The sequence below is a fragment of the Pristiophorus japonicus genome, chromosome 6 (genome assembly GCF_044704955.1).
Source record: "Pristiophorus japonicus isolate sPriJap1 chromosome 6, sPriJap1.hap1, whole genome shotgun sequence".
Classification (NCBI taxonomy): Eukaryota; Metazoa; Chordata; class Chondrichthyes; family Pristiophoridae; genus Pristiophorus; species Pristiophorus japonicus.
Window position 1 is genome coordinate 111769789 of NC_091982.1, and position 22338 is coordinate 111792126.

Sequence of the window (22338 nt, forward strand, 5' to 3'; positions counted from 1 at the left end):
GATTGCCTTTCCCAACGCGTGAGGGTGTGTTTATTTTTCAGGGTGAGACCGCATGAAAACAGGTGACGTGATTTTTACCACCAGCACATCTCCCATTGTCTCCAGCGGTCAGCAGCACGGCCTGCCACCACACAACACCGTCCCTTTAATGGGGCACAGCTGGAGCGCGTAACCTCTGACCCCGTGTGGCTGGCTCGGGGAATCAGAGTCTGAGTGTTGGGGAGGGAGTCTGCGCAGCAGCGCGGGAGCCAAAGTGAGGGAGTGAGTCTGCGCAGCAGCGCGTCTGCCCAGCAGCTCAGGCGTTAAAGTGAGCGCGGGAGTGCGTCTGCGCAACAGCTCGGGAGCGAGCAGCCGTTAGAGAGAGTGCGTCACAGCAGCCGAGAGTCAGAGCCCCGCAGCTATCGAGTGAACCTTCCGCCCGCCGCAGACATGGTCAAGATCGGATTCAACTCGCCCGTCGCCCAGAAGGGCGGTAAAGGGGCTCTGCTGGTGCCCGAGCCGGTAAGTTTGGGCTGGAGGGGAAGGAAGGTGGGGGAGAGCGCGGCTGTTGTAAATGGCGCAGCGCCGGCTGCTCCGCCGAGTGAGGCGCCTCGGGCATTCGGTGGAGCGCAGGCCACCGGCACCGCTGGTCTCGGGGGGTGGGGGCTATCCTCAGGGTGGGGACCCGGGCTGCCCGCTTAAATTCTTTCTCCTCTCTTTCCCCCCCCCCGGGGGACTTGCGAGAAGCCAATCGCACCCTGCCTCTATCCAAGCTGCGCGGCCGCTGCTGCCCCCGCCCGCCCGCGGCGAGCTGCGGGGTTTGCAGTGTTTGGGAGCTCGGCCCTGCTGCGCTGCCAACTGTGTGGCTTCCAGCCGGAGCAATGGTTGTGCTGTGCGTGTGTGAACTGTACAGCACACCCTCCGACTCTGTGTGTGGGGCTGACCACCGCTCTCCGTTTAACACACGCTCGATTTGGCTGGGTGGGAAAAGGGGTCAAATATTTTTTATGGCCCGTTTCCTCCCTGTTAGGTATTTTTGCAGACCCCCCCCCCCCCCCCCTTACTATCATCTGATTGAGTTCACGGCCGCTTTGTATGGCTGGCCATTGTGTAAGCACTGAAATGCATACCTCGTCATTAAACTCACGGCCACCCATCCACGGGGCGAAGCAACCTTCGTGGCTCAAAAGCGGCAACGCGCAGCAATTGTGAGATGCTGAGTAAGTTCAGTTTCGTATTATCTTTTGGCGTTATCCTTGTATTTGGTGAAATTGAATACCTTGATGGATACTTGCTGAGAGCATCTCCATTGAAGTCTATAATTGCTATTTTTTAAATGACTTAATTAATTGTTACTGGGATTAACAGATTCTTAAAGGGCTTTTTAAAAATGTGCTGTAAACATATCTTACAATTAGGTACAGACTACATATCTCTAGGATTCAAGTGTGCTATTGTTTACTTTGTCCTCTCCACTAAAGTAATCATGTAGGGAACCAAGCAAGAGGCAGTAGATTGCTGTAAAGTTTGTTCTTGTATTAACTCCATCAATCAGATGGAGCTGTGGGCATTTTGTGAATGAACTGATAGGTGTTGCTGCTTTAAAAGCCTTGAAAATGTATATACTTATTGACTTATTAAAGAAGCAGCAGTGGGACATTGAATCATGCTTTTCCAAATCAAACAGTCAGCATAGTTTTATGAAAGGGAAATCATGTTTGACAAATTTGCTGGAGTTCTTCAAGGATGTAATGAGCAGGGTGGATAAGGGGGAACTCAGTGGATGTGGTGTATTTGGATTTCCAGAAGGCATTTGATAAGGTGCCACAAGAGGTTACTGCACAAGATAAAACTCATGGGACTGGGGGTAATATATTAGCATGGATAGAGGATTGGCTAACAGAAAATGGAAAGTTGGGATAAATGAGTCATTTTCAGGTTGGTAAACAGTGACTAGTGGGGTGCTGTAGGGATTGGTGCTGGGGCCTCAACTGTTTACAATCTATATTACTGACTTGGATGAAAGGACTGAGTGTAATGTAGCCAAGTTTGTTGCTGATACAAAGATGGGTGGGAAAGCAAATTGTGAGGAGACAAAAAACCTGCAAAAGGATATAGACAGGCTAAGTGAGTGGACAAAAATTTGGCAGATGGTGTATAATGTGAGGTTATCCACTTTGGCAGAAATAATAGAAAATCAAATTATAATTTAAATGGAGAAAATGTGCTGCAGTACAGAGGGACTTGGGGGGCCTTGTGCATGAAACAAGTTAGTGTACAAGTGCAGAAAGTGATCAGGAAGGCAAATGGAATGTTGGCCTTTATTGCAAGGGGGGATAAAATATAAGAGCAGTTCTGCTATAACTGCAGGGTGTTGGTGAGGCCACACCTGGAATACTGTGTGGTTTTGATCTCTATTTAAGGAAGGATATACTTGCATTGGAGGCTGTTCAGAGAAGGTTCACTAGGTTGATTCTGAAGCTGAGGGGGTTGACTTATGAAGAAAGGTTGAGTAGGTTGGGCCTATACTCATTGGAGTTCAGAAGAATGAGATGTGATCTTATTGAAACATGATGAGGGGGCTTGACAAGGTGGATGCAGAGAGGATGTTTCCACTCCTAGGGGACATGGTCCCAGAATAAGGGGCTGCCCATTTAAAACTGAGACGAGAAGGAATTTCTTCTCGGAGGGTTGTAAATCTATGGAATTCCCTGCCCTAGAGAGCTGTGGAGGCTGGGTCATTGAATATATTTAAGGTGGAGATGGTCAGATTTTTGAGCAATAAGGGAGTGAAGAGTTGTGGGGAGCGGGCAGGGAATTGGAGCTGAGTCCTTGATCAGATCAGCCATGATCTTATTGAATGGTGGAGCAGGCTCGAGGGGCCAAATGGCCTACTCCTGTTCCTATTATGTTATGAATGCTTTTCTGGGATTCATTTTGTCAATGTCCTATTTAAGTGCTGTGTTTTGCCTGTCTATGAAAAAGCAGCTCACTTCAGATTTAAAGCTGTTATAAATAATTTGGGCAGCATTGTCTTGTATCTACATAACTATTTTAATTCAGCAGTCCTTCCTCCTTGGAATCTCATTCACCCTCTCACCCCCCCCCCCCCCAAAAAAAAATAAGAATGATGTTTTATTCATTGTAGCCTAATTAGATTATGCAATAATGTGTAGGATGATTTCCTGTGAAACTGCTGATGTATGCTTTCCTAATCATTTTCATTAGCTACTCAAAGCAAAAAGCTGTTGAGGTGTGCATTTTGTGTCCAAAAAATTACCATTGTGAAATTTTCCCCTCAAATGGCTACTTTTGCTTTGATTACATGTTTTGCACAGATGGATATCCATGATTTGTATAAATCAAGTAAATTATATATTGATCAGTGATAATGCACACTGGTGAAATTAGTCTGCTTTGAATGTGATTTGTTTTCCTCATTGGTTTGTACTGTCTTGATTTTTTTTTTAAAAACCTCCATGCAGCCTATTTTTCAATTTGTGATTTGTAGTGAATAACATTTAATGCCTGGATTTGCTCTGAAGTGAGATGTCCATGTTGGAATGATGTACTTCCCATTTGACTTTTTAATTAGTATTCGATTTAAAGGAAGAGGTTTGCAATGTTGCCAAAATGAGTAGTAAGCCTAAGGATTGGGAGGATTTTTAGAATTCATCAAAAGATGACCAAGAAATTGAGGGAGAAAAGAGAATGAGTGAGTAAACTAGCAAGAGACACAAAATAAGATTGTAAAATCTTCTATAGATATGTAAAAAGGAAGAGATTAGCAAAAGTAAAATTGGGTCCCTTGCAGGAAGAGACCAGAGAAATTATATGGGGAATAAGGAAATGGCAGATACAGTACATGAAATTTTGTATCTATTGTCACAGAAGAAGACAAACATTCTGGAAATAGTGGGGAACCAAGTATTTAGTAAGAATAAGGATCTGAAAAATATTAGTAAGGAAATAGTACCAGGGGAATTAATGGGATGAGAAATAGACAAATCCCCTGGACCCTGATGGTCTACATCTGGGGTTTTAAGAGGTGACTACAAAGATAGATGTATTGGTTTTGACCTTTCATAATTCCCTAGATTCTAGAATAGTCCCTGTGGACTCTAAGGTAGCAAATATAACCCCACTGCTCAAAAAAAGGGGTGAGAGAAAACAGGAACTACAGGCCAGTTGAGTTGGCCTGGCTTCTGTAGTAGGGTAAATGGTAGAATCTGTTGTTGGGGACATGGTAACAGGGCACTTAGAAAATCATATGATTGGACAGTGTCAACACAGATTTATGAATGGGAAATCGTGTTTGACTAATTTGTTTAAGGTTGTACCTAGCAGGGTAGATAAAGGGGAACCAGTGGATGTAGTGTATTTGAATTTTCAAAATGCATTCAATAAGGTACTAAACAGGAGGTTATTGCACAAAATTAAGGCTCATGAGATTGGGGGGTAATGTATTGGCATAGATTGCAAATTGGTTAATAGACAGAAGTCATTTTTTGGGTTGGCAGGCTGTAACTAGTGAGGTACTGCAAGGGTCAGTGCTTGAGCCTCAGCTATTTACAATCATTCATTACACTTAGTCCCCTTGTCTAAGTAATGTGTCCAAGTTTACTGACCATACAAAGCTAGGTGGGAAATTAATCCATATGGATGACACACAGGCTGGAAAGGGATATAGACAGGTGAGTGGGCAAGAACATGGCAGATGGAGTATAATGTGGAGAAATGTAAAGTTATCCACTTTGGTTGGAAAATAGAAAAATAGAATATTAAATGGTGAGACTGGGGACTGTTGTATTCAGAGGGATCTTGGTGTCCTTATACACAAATCACAATTAACTGTGGGCTTGCATGTTAGGAGATGGTAAGTTAGCCTTTATTACAAAAGGATTGGAGTATTGAGTTGAGAAGTCTTGTTGCAGTTATAAGGCCCTGGTGATGCTGCACCTGGAGTACTGTTCAGTTTTGGTCTCCTTGCCTAATTAAGGATGCACATGCCTTAAAGGGAGTGCAACATGGGTTCACTGGACTGATTCCTAGGATGTGGGGATGGTCTAATGTGGAGAGATTGAGTAAACACGGCTTGTATTTCTTAGAGTTTAGAAGAATGAGGTGATCTTATTGAAACCTGTACAATTCTTAAGAGGTTTTAGATGCAGGGAGGATGGTTCCCCTGACTGGGGAGTCTAGAACCACTGGTCACAGTCTCAGAATAAGGGTTGGCCATTTAGGACTGATGAGGAGAAATTTTGTGAATCTTTGGAATTCTATACCCCCCAGAGGACTCTGGATGCTCAGTTATGTATATTCAAGACTGAGTGGTGGATTTTTGGATACTAAGGAAACCAATGGATATGGGGATAGTTGAGGGAGATCAGCCACAATCCTATTGAACGGCAGAGCAGGCTCAAGGGGCTGAAAGGCCTCCTCCTGTTGATTCTTATGTTTTGCTCTAAAATTGGTCAACTGTTGAATAATACTTCCTTTCTTCCCCAACAATATATTAGGATTAACCCACTGTACAATTGGATTAGATTGGGTAGCAAGGGAATTGATAAATTATATAATTGCTTGTGGTGGGTGTAAATATGGTGGGGACTTGAAGTACAGTTACCTAAATTGCATGTCATCCTATTTTTGGTTTTCTAATTTACTAGACATCTAAATTTAAAGAGGGATGAAGCAATTTTACCATTTATTGTAGCAGGTGTAGATGGAACCAGGGGACAGTAATGACAGGTGGATTGCAAAGAAGAAATGTTGGATGCAGTTAGAGTATCAGAAAGCTTAGGGAGGATTAGATCAAATGCCATGGCTGATGCTATGCATTAGAAATCTTTGGTGGCTATCCAATGGGTCTATACAGTATATTTTAATATAGCCCGTCTAACCATACTAACCTTAAGTTAGTCCGTTTTTACACGCAGTAACTAACTAACTTAAATATACTAGTTTGTTTTGATCTCATCAAATTCTTGCGCTGTGGGGGGGATCTTCCATTGTTGGAACGGTCTGCTAAAATGTCTTGCCTGTAAAATTACAACATTGTTCAAAGATTTGCCAGAATCGAAGTGTTGGGGTATCTAATTGGAGGCTTGCGACAGATTAATCTTTGACCTGGTCAGGAATTGCTTCTCTCATGCCTCCAGCTGACTGAAGTTTTTGAATTGTAAATTAATGTTCTGAGTTGAGCATGGTTTTTTTAGGCCTTGTAATTTGTACACAAGTTGCCTTAAATTCAGTGCTGTGTATTTACTGTGTGCATAAATGTGCACAATTTTGGTACTGTTTACTAAATTCCTATGGAGTAATCTGCAGACATCAGTACCAATACAGATTTATGGCCTTTTTAACAGGAGTGCAATATAGCTCTTTATTCATGCTAGTGAATTAAAATAAATATATTGTAGAATGTATCTCCTTCAGTGTATCCTCGTATTAGGACTTAAATGTTGTGTGGTGACAGGTTTTGTAAACCATGGTAAAAATTTAATCTGGAAGTAAGTTTTATATCTCCACAACTGGTTAAGTGTCTTCTCTTGGATAATCATGGGAGGGGACGAGAAAGGGGTGTTGCTTTTGATTTTAATTTGCCTGGAGGTTTCAGTGCATTGTTTCCTTTAACATTTTACAGTATGTAAAATTGGGATTAATTGATTTTACCAATAGGAAACTAAAGACAAAATTTCTACTGTCTACATAAGTCTTAAATGGGTCTGAGTGCTTCTAATGTGCTGTTGCTAAAATTGTAAAGTAAATGGAGCAAATGTGCTTCTGTTTAGTTTCTGTGTTGGTCTATTTTGCATTTTTTGGTTTCTTGTGCTCAAGATGCTCTTGCTGGGAATGGAACACTGAATTTTGACTACCCATTGCCAGTACTTAAGCCAGTTTAGCATGGTTAGATTCCCCCTAGTTTGTCCTGATTTTAAGAGTAACCCACACTGCAATGGTATGACACACTCCATGCTGGATGTTCTGTATGCTCTCTGACTGAAATTGTTAACTTAGTGTTGAATAAGAGGCAATGTTCTGCTTTAGGTCCATGCACACCAGGAACTGGATTGATTGTCCAAACTCTCTCCTAGACCCTTGTTGCTGCCAGAGTAGAATTCATCCCACTGGACTAGGTTGGATTTTAACAGCAGTAAAGTTGGTGTCTAATCCCCTGCAACATCCAGTCCTGCAAATCTAGATTTTCTTAAATTGGTGGTTGTTGGTGTTATCTAAGCAGTCTAAATGTTGGACAAATAAATTCAGACATCAACTCTTATTTATTTGACTGAACAATCTTCAGGATAACATTTGAGTTTACTTTGCCAGTTTATTGCACCCTTGCAAGTTGATTTGTCATTAATATGCTTCCCAATCAGATCAGAGCCTCTGTGTGCAATCTAAATTCTGGTATATACACTGAGGTGACCGGAGGTTGAACCCAAGGAATTAGTGTTATAAAAGAGTCACTATATTGTACCTTGCTCTGCAGTGTGCTGTCCTCCTTTTCTGTTCTCATTAATTCTGTACTCTGCTTCTCCCTAGTCTCTCAGTACTTTGTGTGCAGTAGTGGCAGTGCATTGAGCAATTGGGGAGCAAGAAAATCAAACCTGCTCACCTAAGGGACTAGCTTCTTAAGCTTCCCACAGCCCTTGTAAGATTCCACTACCTACCATTTTCCTATGCAAAATCCTGCTCACCAATCTTCTCCTTTCTCTCCTTCCTTAGCCCACTTATTTCCTTCAAAAACCTCTGAATCCTTTCAGCTGTTCTTCTCTCTACCTCTGCACCCTCCCCAGTCCCAAATTGCTGTCTCTATCCTCTTCTCTATCCCACATTGCTTGTCTATAGCCACCACCTGTGGTGAAGCCAGTTATTTTGCACCACACTGGATCAAGTCCTTCCATCTTGCTATAGAGCTGCTTTAAAAGCTATCTTCAAGATTCTTCAGCCACTTCTGCCTGGATCTGCCTCAAATTATGCAACGCCTTGTGTTGAATGTAATGTGTATAAAGATGGATACATGTGGCCAAATGTTCTGTGAGTTGGGTTTTCAGAATTCAAAATGCCCTTAACAAATAGGAGCAGGAGTAGGCCATACAACCCCTTGAGCCTGCTCTGCCATTCTATAAGATCATGCGTGATCTTCTACATAAACTCCTTTCCTGCCATATATCCATATCCCTTGATTCCATTAGTGCCTAAGAATCATATTGATCTTGGTCATTTAATATACTCAGTGTCCACAGCCCTCTGGGGTAGAGAATTCCAAAGAGTCTCAATCCTCTGAGTGAAGACCTTTTTCCTCCATCTTAGTCCTAAATGAGTTACCCCCCCCAGTTCTGGACTTTTCAGTTAGGGGAAACAACCTCTTAGCATTTACCTCAAGAATTCTACTCATTTCACTCCATAGGACAACCCTCTCATCTAGTGAACCTTTGTTGCACCCCCTCTAAGGCAAGTATATCTTCCTTGGGTAAGAAGATGAAAACTGCACAGCACTCTAGGGGCCCAAGTTTCCACATGATTTGCGCCTTATTTTTAGGAGCAACTGGTGGAGAACGGACTATCTTAGAAATTGCAATTCTCTTTTTTTTTTTCTGCAGTTCTAGTCAGGTAGAACAGTTCTACTTTGGAACAGAATTTTTTCTTCAAAAGGGGGTGTGTCCGGCCACTGATGCCTGATTTCAAAGTTTCCACAGTGAAAATGTACTCCAAACTAAAGTAGTATGGAGCAAGTGAAGATTTTTGTAGAACTGAAAAAACCTGTTCTACACAAAAAAAAATCAGGCGCAGGTTACAAATTAGGTGTCCAGAACGAGGTGGGGGGGTGGGGAAGTCATTGAATTCTATAATAAATCCTTATTTATACTTGTACAAATAAATCCAACCTGAATATAAACCATCTTCCTACCTGTGTGAAAGTGCTTCAGGCAGGCCTTTCACCGACTGACCGACCTGGAGCTACTGCACTTGCGTGCCCATTGTAGTGCGCATGTGTAGAGGTCCCGGCACTGTTTTCAGCGCAGGGACCTGGCTCCGCCCCCCCCCCCCCCCCCACAGCTCGTGCTGTGCTGTGCCGAGGACCTGCAGGGAGGTGGAGAATAGAGGATTTTTTTTAGGTGCACTTTGTGGCGCGAAAAACGGGCGTCCAGGTCGGGACTGCGCTGTTCTCGGCGTGTGTGGAAACTTGGGGCCCTAGGTGTGGTCTCAAGTCCTGTATAATTGCAGCAAGACTTTCTTACTCTTGCAATCCAACCCACTTGCAATAAAGGCTAACCTACCATTGCCCATCTAATTGCTTGCTGTACCTTGATGTTGATTGTGATTTGCATACAAGAACATCCAAATCCCTCAATACCAACATTTACTAGTCTCTTTTTTAAAAAAAAATCTGCTTTTCTATTCCTACCAAAGTTGATTCCACAAATTCTGCCAATCACTTGCCCTTGTTTTCATCATTTTATTTGGGGCTAAGGTAACTTGTATCAGCTTGAGAATTGTTTGCACAGTTGAAACCCAGACTGCACCTATAATAACCTTTTAATTGCATTCAATCTGAGCCATGATGCAATTCAAGGGATTATTAGTATAATCAAGAATTCAGATCATTGTTAACACTTATCTACAGGCACATATTGTATGGTACTGAAGTCAGAGTTACCAGATTTAAATGGGGAGCATTGTCTAAAAGCCCTGCAGTAGTTGCGAGCTTTACAAACTGTTGTATCTTTTGCACTTCAGAGCTATCTAAAATCAGTAGCAAAACTCAGGTTTAATGGGCTCAAGTTTTGGCCTGAGTTGCTCTTATTTTTTTGGAGCATCTTAAAAAATTGCAATTCTCAGCATTTAGTTTGCTCCAGTTTTAGTGAGTTAGAATAGTTTCATTTTAGAACAGACTTTTTTTTAACAAAAGGGGCTGTGTCCAGCAACGTGTGCCTATTTTGCAAGTTTAGGCAGCAAACTTACTCCAAACTAGCGTAGAATGGAGCAAGTGTAGATTTTTGTACGCTCATAAAAACCTTACCTACACTTTATAAATCAGGTATTGGGAACGAGGGGTGGAGGGGGAGAATAACACTTCACTTTTACAAATAAAGAGCCATCAATAATAAATGATAAATAAATAATAAAAAAAAATACAAAAATAAATCAATAAATAAAAAATTAAGTTTCTACTCACCTACTGCAGTGCTGGGACAGGGCCCCCTCTGGGAGATGCCGGTCAGGCGGGCCCTGCTACCGCCCAGGACTTTGGGCGGGGCCTGCATCCAGCAGATGATTGCCGCCCAGGACTGTCTTGAGTTCTCATCACTGCATTCTGTGTAGCTGGAATCTGTTTACTGGCTCCACAAGTTCCTTAGTCAGACACTCCTTGTCCTTTCACAATTTCACAGGAGGCTTCTACAACTGCTCGTGCTCCCTTCTGAGAAACTGACAAGAATTCAGGGAATCTTTGAGACAATTGTGGGTGATAAAGCCAGAATCAGGAAATTCTTGCACGGAGTATCTTGTCTAGGAGGTGGGGGGGGGGTTGCGGAGGTGTTAGGTGGCTATTTAAGAGAAAGGACTGTTGTGCATTCAGAAGGATTTGTGGGAGAGTGGGTTCTTTTGTCAGTGAAGTACTACATTTCAGTCTCTGGGTCATGGACACCTGCCACTCCTGGAGGCTCTGAACCTGGTTCCATAAAAACTTTACATCTTCATCCTGCACCCAGAAGATGCCGGGCTGCTGCCAAGGACTTCGGGTGGGGCCCGCCCCGCCGTCTATGCCGAGCCACTGCCAGAGACTTCGGGTGGGGCCTGCCCCCAGCATGATGGTGGGCCCCGACGTGGTAAGGGCTGTCAGGCCACTCTGCCTCGGATAGGGGCGACGTTAATTTGGCCAGGGTTAAGGTCGTCACTGGGAGCCAGGAGCTACTGCGTGCAGCTGCCGGCACTGTTTTGGCGCAGAGCTGTAGCTCCGCCCCAACAGCTCCTGCTGCGCCGAGCTGGAAACGGGCCTACAGATATCGGAGAATCGCGAGGTAAGTATTTGGTGCTTTTTCAGTTCTACACATTAGGCGGGCTTCTCCAATGTGCGTCGTATTAGCGGGGGTCCAAAACTTGAGCTCAATGATCCTGGGATGAAATATACTTTATCACAACAGGAATAGTGAGAGAAAATGCAGAGATGATAGATGATATTTTTGGTCTTGATGTGCAAAAATGTTGCAACCCTTGGAGAGTTGAGTGCCGATCTACCAGTTTGGCTGAAGTATTGTACATATGAGCTCAGTACTTTTGTCTACAAAATTTGAACTGAATTCCAAATGTTTCCACTTTAAAGTGTTTAAAGTTATGGTTATATTTTGCACCTGTTAGTGAACAAAGTAGTAAGCCTACTTTTTAATGTGTATTTTAAACTGTATTCATGTCCAACTTCTTGCTGAGACAGTTAGACTTGGTTTGTGCTGTGGTAGAGTACCACTTCCTCATTCTCCATAGAGGAAGCAGGTGCAGCCCATAGTTAAAACAACATCATGCATTATTTGAGCGTTTTGCATTTTTTTTAAACCAAAACCTCAGGTCATATACATGCCTGAGCAGAAGATTTATTGTTTCAAAAGCACTTGTAGGTCCTGTGATGTGCTGTGTAACTGCAATAGTGACACTTGTACTTTGAGGTTGCATTATTTTGGTGGTATTCCATGTTTTATAGCTAACTTTATGTAGAGTTGAAAGCATTTTGTAAATTAGTTTTCTTTTCTTCCCTCTTCACCCTCTCCCCTCACTCTCCAATGGCTGAAGTTCATGGGTTGGTTAACCATGGGAAGAGAGCTTGCATTGCCCCACGTCTGTAATGTACTATGCAGTAAAGTGGGTAATAATCGGGGCAGGGATGTGGTTTCCTCTCTTCTATCCCAGAGTCAGAGTCTGATGTGATTTCATCACAGGCAGTCTCTCAAAATTGAGGAAGACTTATTTCCACTCAGTTCTCAGGTGACTGAACAGTCCAATACGGGAATTAGTCTGTCGCAGGTGGGACAGTCTCGGAGGGAAGGGTGGGTGGGACTGGTTTGCTGCACGCTCCTTCTGCCTGTGCTTGTTTTCTGCATGCTCTCGGCAATGAGACTCGAGGTGCTCAATGCCCTCCTGGATGCTCTTCCTCCACCTAGGGTGGTCTTACAATTTTAGCTTCAATCAACTAAATAACAAGGGTTGAACATGGACTTTTTTTTAGTCTGTATTGCTTAGTACCACAGAATAGTGTATTTGCTCATACATCTGTTGCAGCTCTTCAAAATTTTAATCTATGCAATTGAAGAGGAACAAAGTATAAAACCTTGTCCTCAGCTTGTGTACCTTTTTAAGAAATAATTGGTTTTGAGGATCTAATTTGTCATTTTTTAATCAGTTAACTGTATATTGATCACAGCTAAACTGGGATGCTTAATAGTGGAGGCGAGTATGAGTCTTTTGTCTTGTAATTTTTTTATAAACCAAATGTCTGACTTTGCTCATCCAGAGGCATCAGCTTCTGTCTTCTATCCTCGGGCTGATGTAATATACTCAAATCAGAGTATTGTGCTTTATTTTGCAGAAGCTGTGATTTGCATCATTTTCTATACAGCAACTGTTGATATTGGGGGACTGAGTTATTGAGGCAGTTCAGTGGCAGGTGCCAATAGGTATTGGCTTTCAATGTAGCTTCCATGATTTCCTTATGAAATGGCCTATCAGATGATGGAATGCACACTGATCTCTAGTTGTGGGTAGCAGTAGCTACATCTCATTATGCTACCTGATAGTTATAGATCTGAAATGAACCTACATTAGACTGAGTATTCACTTTGTTTAAACCATGCCAAATATAAATGTTTGGACTGGATTGTAACAATCTTAATTTAACCTTTTCAAGAACAATTTGAATCCAGAAATTTTGTTTTACTTTATTCAAACTAACTGCTATTGCAGCAGGTGGAATTGTCATTTGTTTTGTAAACTCCATTTTAAAGATTTCTTTTGGATGATGAATTGCTGAGATTTGGTAAATATTAAAGTGACTTGTTAAACCAACACTTTAATTTGTATTTTGTGTAGGATCCAGAAGCTGCTACAGTGGATGGAGGCGATAACTCCACAGGAAGATGTTTGTTTACACTTCTTGGATTGGCTTTCATACTGTCTGGGTTGATAATTGGAGGAGCTTGTCTGTATCGATTCATTGTGCCAAAGGTAACTTTCTCCAGGCATTTGTTATGCAAGAAATCTGTTCTAAAGACCAACCTTTGTAGAAAATAACTTGCTATGATTTCATATCACAATCTTGTTAGACCACCTGCTCACATTAAAAACTAGCTAATGCTAATCTGTAAGGTGTGCTTACTAAAGTTATTACTGTAATGATGCCACTGCTGAGATGAAGCCTTACTACATTAAAGATCAGTAGATGTTCTATGTGAAGTTGGGTAAAGCTCAATCCATAAGAACAATAGAGTACTTGCTTCCCTTATCAGGATGATATGACACATTTGATGATGGAAGGATGATGATGCTTTGGAGCAATTTATATTGAAAGTGATTTGAGTGAAATGAATCTTGTACATTGTTGTGTTTTATAGCTAGTGAATGGTCGATGTAAAAGCTGGGAAACTGATGCCTTGGCTGCAATCTTTTTGCAATATATTCTGTTTTGAATGGAAAGAGGTGATACTTAAATCGGAACAGGCACTTAACAAATTCTACATCTGTACATCTGTGACTTTCAGAACCACACATTATTCAACAAAGCTTGAATAAAAACTAAACAAACTCCTATCAGTGGCATAGTTTATAGCAGAGTGCCACTAAAAATGTCGGCCTCCCAGCTTTTGCATTGAACATGACATCTGAAATGGTGGCTTTCATTGCACTTGTTACTAAATCTGCTTTGTGACAGGGTGTATATCTTGAACACAGCCATTTCTTGAGGGATTGGAATGAAGATCTCTTTTTTTTTGTTATGCTACTTCATTACACTTGAGCACTTGCCTAATATTTGATCCATGAGTGTTTTCTGCTTTTTTTCATGCAAAGGGGATATATTTTTGTGAAGGAACTTAATTGACATTTAAGAATTGCGATTTATTTTAAAACTTTCTGAATTCCCTTTCAAAATTACATTGAAATAGTTGGCCTGACTACTTCAATTTAATAAACTAATTGCTTTGGTTTCTATTAAGGAACCCAATGTTTGTAAATGCCTTCTAGGGCAATGTAATGTGCTATACTGCTGTGACCCATCTGATGGATCAAGTCGATGCTAGTCCTTTTAATCATATAGGTCCAATGTTCCAAAATCCAGACATCGCCAGGAGGGGTCGTCTGAAATCCGTAAAATTGTTCCGAAATCCAGACATCTTTTTCACAACAGTAAATAATCTGCACGTACATCATGGTTAAGTTTGCCTGTGATCTCACTGTAAAGCTAGGCCAAACATTTTGGGGTATTTAAGTAGCTTGAACTCTTTTTTTTTTTTAGGGATAAATGCAACTGACATTCTACTAAAATGTTTGAAACTCTAATAATTTGAATTTAAGTAAAGCCTTTAGCCAGCAGCTACATTCACTAAAATGGTCTGGAGTGTAAAGATAGTCCACAATTGCAAGGTCTGTATAATATTGTCATTAAACTCCTTTTGAATGCTACATGCCTTTTTGTTTTCAAGAATAACAGTACAGCATTTTATCCCAGAATAGTTGTGAAAATTGAGCTGTATTCCAATTTAAAGTTAGACACCCTGACCTCAAACCTGGAATACCATATTAACTTGGAACCGTCTTAAAATAAAATTTTACTGATTTTGTATGTGGCTTTAAAATTAACTCTACTTTTCTATTAGAACAAAGTATTCCACGGTGAAATGCGATACTTGGATTCTAATATCCTAACGCGTGCCCCAGAAACAGAGGCTCCTTACTTTCTTGCTTCAGAAGATGTGCAGTTCTTGGGAGATGATGAGAATGTGGCAGTGATCAGTGTCCCGGTTCCAGATTTTGCAGATTCTGATCCAGCAGTCATCATTCATGATTTTGAGTTGGTAAGTTTACATCTTAAAATTGTAATTATAGAAATGGGACTGTGAAGTGAGGAAGGTTCCCTACCAAGAGGAGGTATTGTAAAATCCTTGATTTGTAGAAATGCACCTTCTGGTCCGGCAACTGATTTAGCAGGATCCCCTAGTCTACACATTCTGCAAGTTACATTTCTCTTGGAGCAAAAAAGCTTCCTTGCTGTGTTAGAATTGTTTAATTTATACTACTGGATAACTTAAATTTCGCAAGCAAAAAAAATGACAATCTGGTAGACTCTTGGGGATCTGTGTGCACAGTTTGAGTTGCAGAATTGGTCTGTTAGAAGATACTAAAGTTGTGGCATTTTCTTAATGCTCTATAATTTCAAGTTTTTCAAAATCACCTATTGAACTTGTTTATATTAAGCTGCCTTCATAGTATCATATGATTACTATAATGTGACGATGGCTTTTCTACTTACTGACTTGTAGAATCATGGTGATTTTAACAGTTTCATGGGATTTTAAGTTTGAATATATGTGCACTCCATTTTAACTAGTATTTTGATTACTAGTGCATGTCAATGAGTCCAACATTTTATGCCTGTTAACAACTGGATCCTTGGCTGCAATCTCTGAAAATTGGCACTAAAATGACCAGATTTGTCCAAGAGATTAACTAGTATTTTGGTCCAGTGATCAAATGGTGGTAATTGGGATTCACTGGGCACCAATTTATATTCAAGTCATGCACTTCTTGGATGCAAGACTTCCATTGTATTTTGGAACAGTTGAACTCTGGAAAAAGTGCTATTTTGGTGCTAAGCTTTGTATACTTTAGATACAAAGGGAAGGTGTATCTCCAGCTATGTACTAAATATTTATTTGCTTTTCTATGGTAGTTTGTAATTTTAGAATGAAATAACCCAGATGAGATTTCGACAACCTTTTATTGCACATCAGATTCCTGTATCAGAAGGATGGATGACAAACCTTTTGTCCAACTGAGATTTTGGTTAGCTAACAAATATTAAATTACTTGGTAAGAAGTGGACTAGTGCTCCCAGGGCTGACCAGACTATAGTTGCTTGTTCTGTAATCTGATCTCGTTAGTTAATCAATATGTGGAATAATGGAAGCAATGAGTTTAGTATCTTCAGCTGGCCTGGTGATGTAAGGGATTAAGGTTCAAATGTAGCCTGAAATCCTTGGCAATTTTCTTACACATCCAGCTAACGCTATAGTCTTTGGCTGTCTTTCTTGCTTGATCTGCTTTGTTTAAATTTCATTGGCCTGAGAGGTTTGCAAAATAAGTTCTTGGAACTATTGCCTCATTGGATAAATCTTAAATCGGAACACTTAAGATCTGTTTGTAGCCACATCTTGATGTATACAAACAAATTGTATTTGGCCTGCATGGTCATAAAAATTCAAGCTTGGAACTTCTGGATGTGATTTATCGGAGTAAGAATTGCACTCGAGTAACTTTCCTTCAAAGATACTTTTGAGGAAAGTGAAATATTAAGTCTACAACTCTGATTATTTAAAAAGGAGTAAATAAATCAGTTAAATTTCATAATTGTCATCTAAACCTATATTTTAAAATTGCTTGATGTTCCAGTTTCCTTTTAGTTAGTTCTGTTTTTAAATGTACGGTTTTCTACTTCTAGCTCCTGACGGCTTATCTTGATCTGAGTTTGGATAACTGCTATGTGATTGCATTGAATACTTCTGTTGTCATGCCTCCACGCAACTTACTGGAGCTGTTCATGAGACTTGCAGTAGGTATCATCCAGGAAACTATTGCTCACCTTAGCTCAACCAATGCAGGAATCTTCAATCGTTCACCTGTGCTGCGATAGGTGTCTTCACATTTATTTTCAGTGTTCTAGTGCTCAAAAGATGTGGCACGGTCAAGTGCTGAATATAACTGGGCTACGTTCAGATGGGGTGATTGTCACTGAAGTTGAAATCCAGGAATCAAAGACTTAAAAAAAAAAAAATCACTCTGGTCAAGGAGATTTGGCATCGGCATAGGATTTGAAATATGATAAAAGGGAGTCTTTATTTGAATATTGTGCAAGGAACCTTTTTAGTTGGGTTTAGGCTGGCAAGTGTAACTTGTATCAGCTTGTCTAAGTAAAACCAGCTCTTGGAGTACAAACTGAAGTTAATTTTTATGTCATGTTGTATAGAATAAAATGTTTCAAGCAAATGATGACAATAAACCTACATGTCAGTCATTTAATGAATACCTTTCAGTAACACTTATTTAACATGTCTGGATGCTAATGGGTGCATCTATTAGACTGGTATATTAAACCTTTGTTTAAATGTTTCTACAATACAAGCAAAAGTAACCTATAAAAACAGCACCTGTAAATTACCCTGAAGACTTAATTAAATGGGTGCCTTGCTTCAGATGGTATCTTTCCATGTCAAAACCCATAAAAAGCAAATGACTGGTGCTTAATAATGCTTGTACAAGTCATGTAGGACAGTTTCTGCATTGTACAAGTCATTTTGTTACAATCCATGTGAGTTTGCATCTATGAATTCCAAGCATTTCAGCATAATTTTAAGTACACAATGTACTCATTGAAAATATGTATTTTATAGTCCTTTTTTACTAAGTGTATTTCTTAACTTCAGCTTTGACTCAGATTTGATACTTTTTTTTAACTCTTCCTTTAGTAGGATGTAATTTTATTGGCAGTGGTAATTTTCGCATAGCTCATTTTCTCATGCCTCACCCAAGTGGAGTGAGCTTGACCATGATCATGTGTATGATATATAAAACGGTCAGTCAGAGGGGCTGCTGGCCTGTCACTGCTGAGATTAGCTGCCTTCATGTGGACCAGGCAGGGAAGGATCAAATCTCTGATGTGCCTTACAACTTAGTCATTGGGGAATATTTTCAGCCTTCAAGAGTACTTGGTAATTTAAATCAAGTATTTTGGCATTGCTGCACAATTTTATCAGTTTGTTTTGGTAGTGGAGCTACCACAGAGCTGCTGCACAAGTTTTTTTTAGTGAACTTGGTTATAGAAAAGGATAAATACTGTAGGGTAATTACAAGGCAATAATCAAATGAGGGTTGCTTCATTGTTTTAGTAGCAGTCTGATGCTCCCAACAAGTTTTTTTTTTCTAGTGATTTCCATTTTATTAAATGCAATTTGGTTGGGCAATATGCAAAACATCTTTTTCTGTGTCCTCTTTTTGTTGGGGTCCACAATGCAATCAAAGAATGGGCTGCTGACCAGCTCTGTGCCCATGCCAGTTCCCCTCTGGGCAGTAGTGGTATCAGTTCTGGCTGAAATAAGATTCCTCTTTGCCATCTTGCTGCTCCTATTGAAGGAAAGGCCAGTCTTCCATTGACTGGGATGTCTGCAGGAATTATGTATGGGAATGCTGTGAATTTTGAACTACAGCAGTAGTCAAGTTTTCTTGCTCCAGCTGCTTTCTCTCTCCCATGGATATTCTTGACTGGCACTAACTAGCACCCCAGTACACAGAGTTGACTATTTGATTGTTTTGTCTTGTTCCCTTTTATTTTGAACAATTCTCTCTGCTTTAAAGAGGAATTTGTGAATAAACTAATCATTTGCCCTGCAAGAGAAGATTCATTCAGCAGTTATAAGGTAGAATTTGATAGTTTTAAAGTAACATTTTGAAAATGACGAAGCACTTTATTTGCTCAACAGACGGGTGCTTACTTGCCTCAGACCTACCTTGTTCATGAAGACCTGATGGTGACTGAGCGTATTGACAACGTTGATCAATTGGGCTATTTCATCTACCGGCTCTGTTCAGGGAAAAAGACCTACAGATTGCAGCGTAGAGATACAGTGAAAGGTACAGTTCCCCCTACTGTTAAAATTACTGGATTTGATGCAAAATGGGAAACTAATGCCAAAGCTACAAATTCAGTAATTTGTGCTGACTATAAACTAGCAAGTTTGCACTTGGGTTTTCAAATTGCCTACTATGCTCATCAGTTAAAGCTGCTTTTCTTTCCTTCAATAGGCATCCAGAAACGCTCAACAGAGAACTGTCACCGAATCAAACACTTTGCAAATAACTTTGTCATTGATACCTTGATCTGTGAACCATGAGGTATAAATGAGATGCTGTTTTTCCCCAGCTGACTGTAGAAGCTTTACACGTGCAGTACACTTAACAACCTATAAGTAATGTGTGACAATCGAAAGCTTTATTAGCTGTGCTTTGCAGTCTGTATTCCAGTACAAATCCTGTTGCTTCACTAAAAGGCTTTCCAAATGCCGCTTCTGTTTGCACTGTTCAATAGATTTATCAACATCTGTTCTTATAAATTTGCAAGTAGTTTTTATTCTTGATGTATTCCGACTGCTCAAGGAAAATTAAGTAACATACTGATGTCAGGGAATGGAAAGTTAATTATTTTCTCTTTATGGCAATGCCTTTTACATTTTAAGGATTGGCATTTACCAGCATAGTGGGATTAGAACTTGTGCAACTACTGTATTGAGGTTACCAATTTTGTAATGTAAATGTTTGAAAGTGTATGATTTGCCTTGTTTTTGTGATGTATCATGGAGTAGTTTGATGTTTGCAAGTATTGCATAACAATTGAGACCCTGATCAACAAAAAATACAACTTCAAAATGGCTTTAGATACTCAGCTGTGGTTACTTCTAATGCTTACAATTTAATAAGTAAATTCTGTACCCTGTGTTTATAAAACTTCACTCTTGATTTAATTTGACTAGACAGACAAGGTGAAAAAATTTGGAATAGTTATTAAATTGGATAGCATTTGTATAGTTTATTTAGCAGCAAATTTATTGAACAAGGGACTATCTAATAGTACAGATTATATTTGAATTGCTAACCCTGTGGAGTATTTAATGTTTTACTTCAGTATTGTAATCTTTATTAAATATCTTTAAAATTACTGCAGCCTGTTGTTTCACTGTTCCACGTTAACCAGAAAAGCTGGTGTACCAGAATGGAGGTTGTGTGACTGTTAATTGTATGTGATACTTTAAAATGCTAGCAATTTGGAATTGCACCAACATAAACATTACCTGTAACTTTAATGAATAACATTTTGGACTGCTGAAAGTTCTGCCCTAGATTTCTCTTAGTAATCATATTTGAAACTAAATTGAAAGAATTTTATTATTGGGTCTCCATTCTTTAGAGATTAAGAACAGTAAATTAAGATTTTTTAAAATAAATACAAGTTAAGCTAAATGGGGTAAATCTATGGGCCCAAGTTTCGGCCTCAGTTGCTCCTGATTTTTTGGAGCAACTGGTGTAGAACGGAGTATCTTAGAAATTCAAATTCTCGGCATTTAGGTTGCTCTAGTTCTAGTCAGAACAGTTTCACTTTGGAACAGAATTTTTTTCAAAAAGGGGGCGTGTCTGGGCACTTGCGCCTGTTTTCAAAGTTTCGGCAGCGAAAACTTACTCCAAACTAACTTAGAATGGAGCAAGTGAAGATTTTTGTACGCTGGAAAAAACCTTGTCTACACTTTAGAAAATCAGGGGTGGGGTTTAAAAGGGAAGTTTACAAACATTAAACATTTCAGTTTTACAAATAGCATCAATAACGACATCAATAAATCAACCAATAAATCAAAAAATTGAGAATTTTTAAATCAATAAAAACATTTTCTACTTGCCAACTGCAGCACCAGGAGCCCTCCAATAGCATGCTGGATGCCCCCCTCCTCCCAGTGTGTCTCTCACTCTGTCAGTGTCTTCAGCGGAGAAGGGGGAGGAGGCTGAACAGGCCGGGCCCAAGACTTTGTGCAGGGCCTGTCCCCAGCACCAGATTTACAGGTGCGTGGCGTGGGGTCGGGAGCGCAGGTCGGGCGGGAGGCACGGAGGGAGGTCGGGTGGGGGGGTAGAGAAGGGAAGTCTGGTTGGTTCGGGTAAGGGGGGGGTGTGGGAGACAGCCCCAGTGAGGCCATTTGGCCAGGGCTAGGGGCTGCGTGCCTTGGGCTCCTCCCACACAGTTTTGGGCGCCTGGAGCTACTGCACTTGCGAGCGCGCATGTGCAGAGGTCCCGGCACTGTTTTCAGCGCAGGGACCTGGCTCCGCCCCCAACAGCTCGTGCTGCGCCGTGCCTGACTCCAGAGGACCAGCAGGGAGCCAGAGAATCTAAGTTTTTTTTTAGGCGCACTTTGTGGCTAGAAAAACGGGCGTCCAGGTCGGGGCCCTATATGCTGCCGAATATGCCATCTTCCAACTTGAAATTTGTACACCAGTCTAGCTCTAATTTGGCTTTTATAGTATAAGTAAATTAATATACAATTAATTTTACAAATCCTTTCTGTAATGTCTCATTGTGACAGCAGCAGCCATTCATTCACCCGAGGATGATCGGGAGCTTAAACTACAGATTTTTATATAATTTAGGTCTGAGTTACAATTTTTTTTAGACATTATCTGTAGTCGGTAGGTGACTGATCCATAGTTTCCAAGTTACTTTGTTCACCTTTTTTCTAAACTTAGGAACAGATTTTATGTCACTAGCTTTCTGAAATGCTGGGGATATGCTCCACCCATTTGAAGAGGTGGTTACTGTTCATTAACCCAGTGGCAATACAGTAAGTAAAATGTGCATTCTCCCTCCAAGTAATTCAACTCAATGAATTCTTGTCAGCATAACTTTTTAATTCTGGGCCACTCTTTAACATGAGCCTTATTTAAATAAGGCTGGCTTGTAAACCACTGCTCAATACCCTTCTTCACCACCTTGAAATCCTAGCTAACCATAAATAAAACAATGTCCTGTGTAGTATGTAATTGACCCGAGGGGCTAGAAGCAATTAATATTTTGCAATTTGAGCTACACTGTCAATTTATAACTCAGATTAACATCTATACCTTTTTTAATGAAAAAGAAACACTCCCAACAATTTTTTCCAAGACTTGATTCCCTAGTATTGGTAAGAAATGTTCTCATCCATTTCATTGGAGCATACTTAACTGAATTTGTTGCTCATATGAATTGGTGTACCTGCTTGCCATATTTAACCAAAATGTCTGTGCTTAACTTCTGCATCACATTCCTTCAAATACCTGTCCAAGCATATGATTACCTCACTTGTGAGATCAGTACTTGATGATTTTAATCCTATTTCCAGAAGTACAGTAAAATTAACAGATTGTAGGCTAGAATAGGATATACAGCACAAACAGGCCATCTGGCCCAACCAGTCCATGCCAGTGTTTATGCTCCACTTGAGCCTCCTGTCTTTCCTCATCTAAATTGATCAGCATAACCCTCTTCCCTTCCTCATGCTTGTCTAGGCCCTTAAATACATC

General features: G+C 40.5%; 1 protein-coding gene across 1 annotated transcript; it reads left to right on the top strand.

The window, feature by feature from the left end:
• The first annotated feature begins 299 nt into the window (after positions 1 to 299).
• On the top strand, positions 300 to 19954 carry LOC139265758 (integral membrane protein 2A-like). The gene is made up of 6 exons (XM_070883126.1): positions 300 to 501; positions 13066 to 13200; positions 14847 to 15044; positions 16688 to 16798; positions 18723 to 18873; positions 19045 to 19954. Exons 1-6 carry the CDS (start codon positions 430 to 432, stop codon positions 19131 to 19133), a joined length of 756 nt encoding a protein of 251 aa, XP_070739227.1. The 5' UTR covers positions 300 to 429; the 3' UTR covers positions 19134 to 19954.
• Positions 19955 to 22338: the final 2384 nt, after the last annotated feature.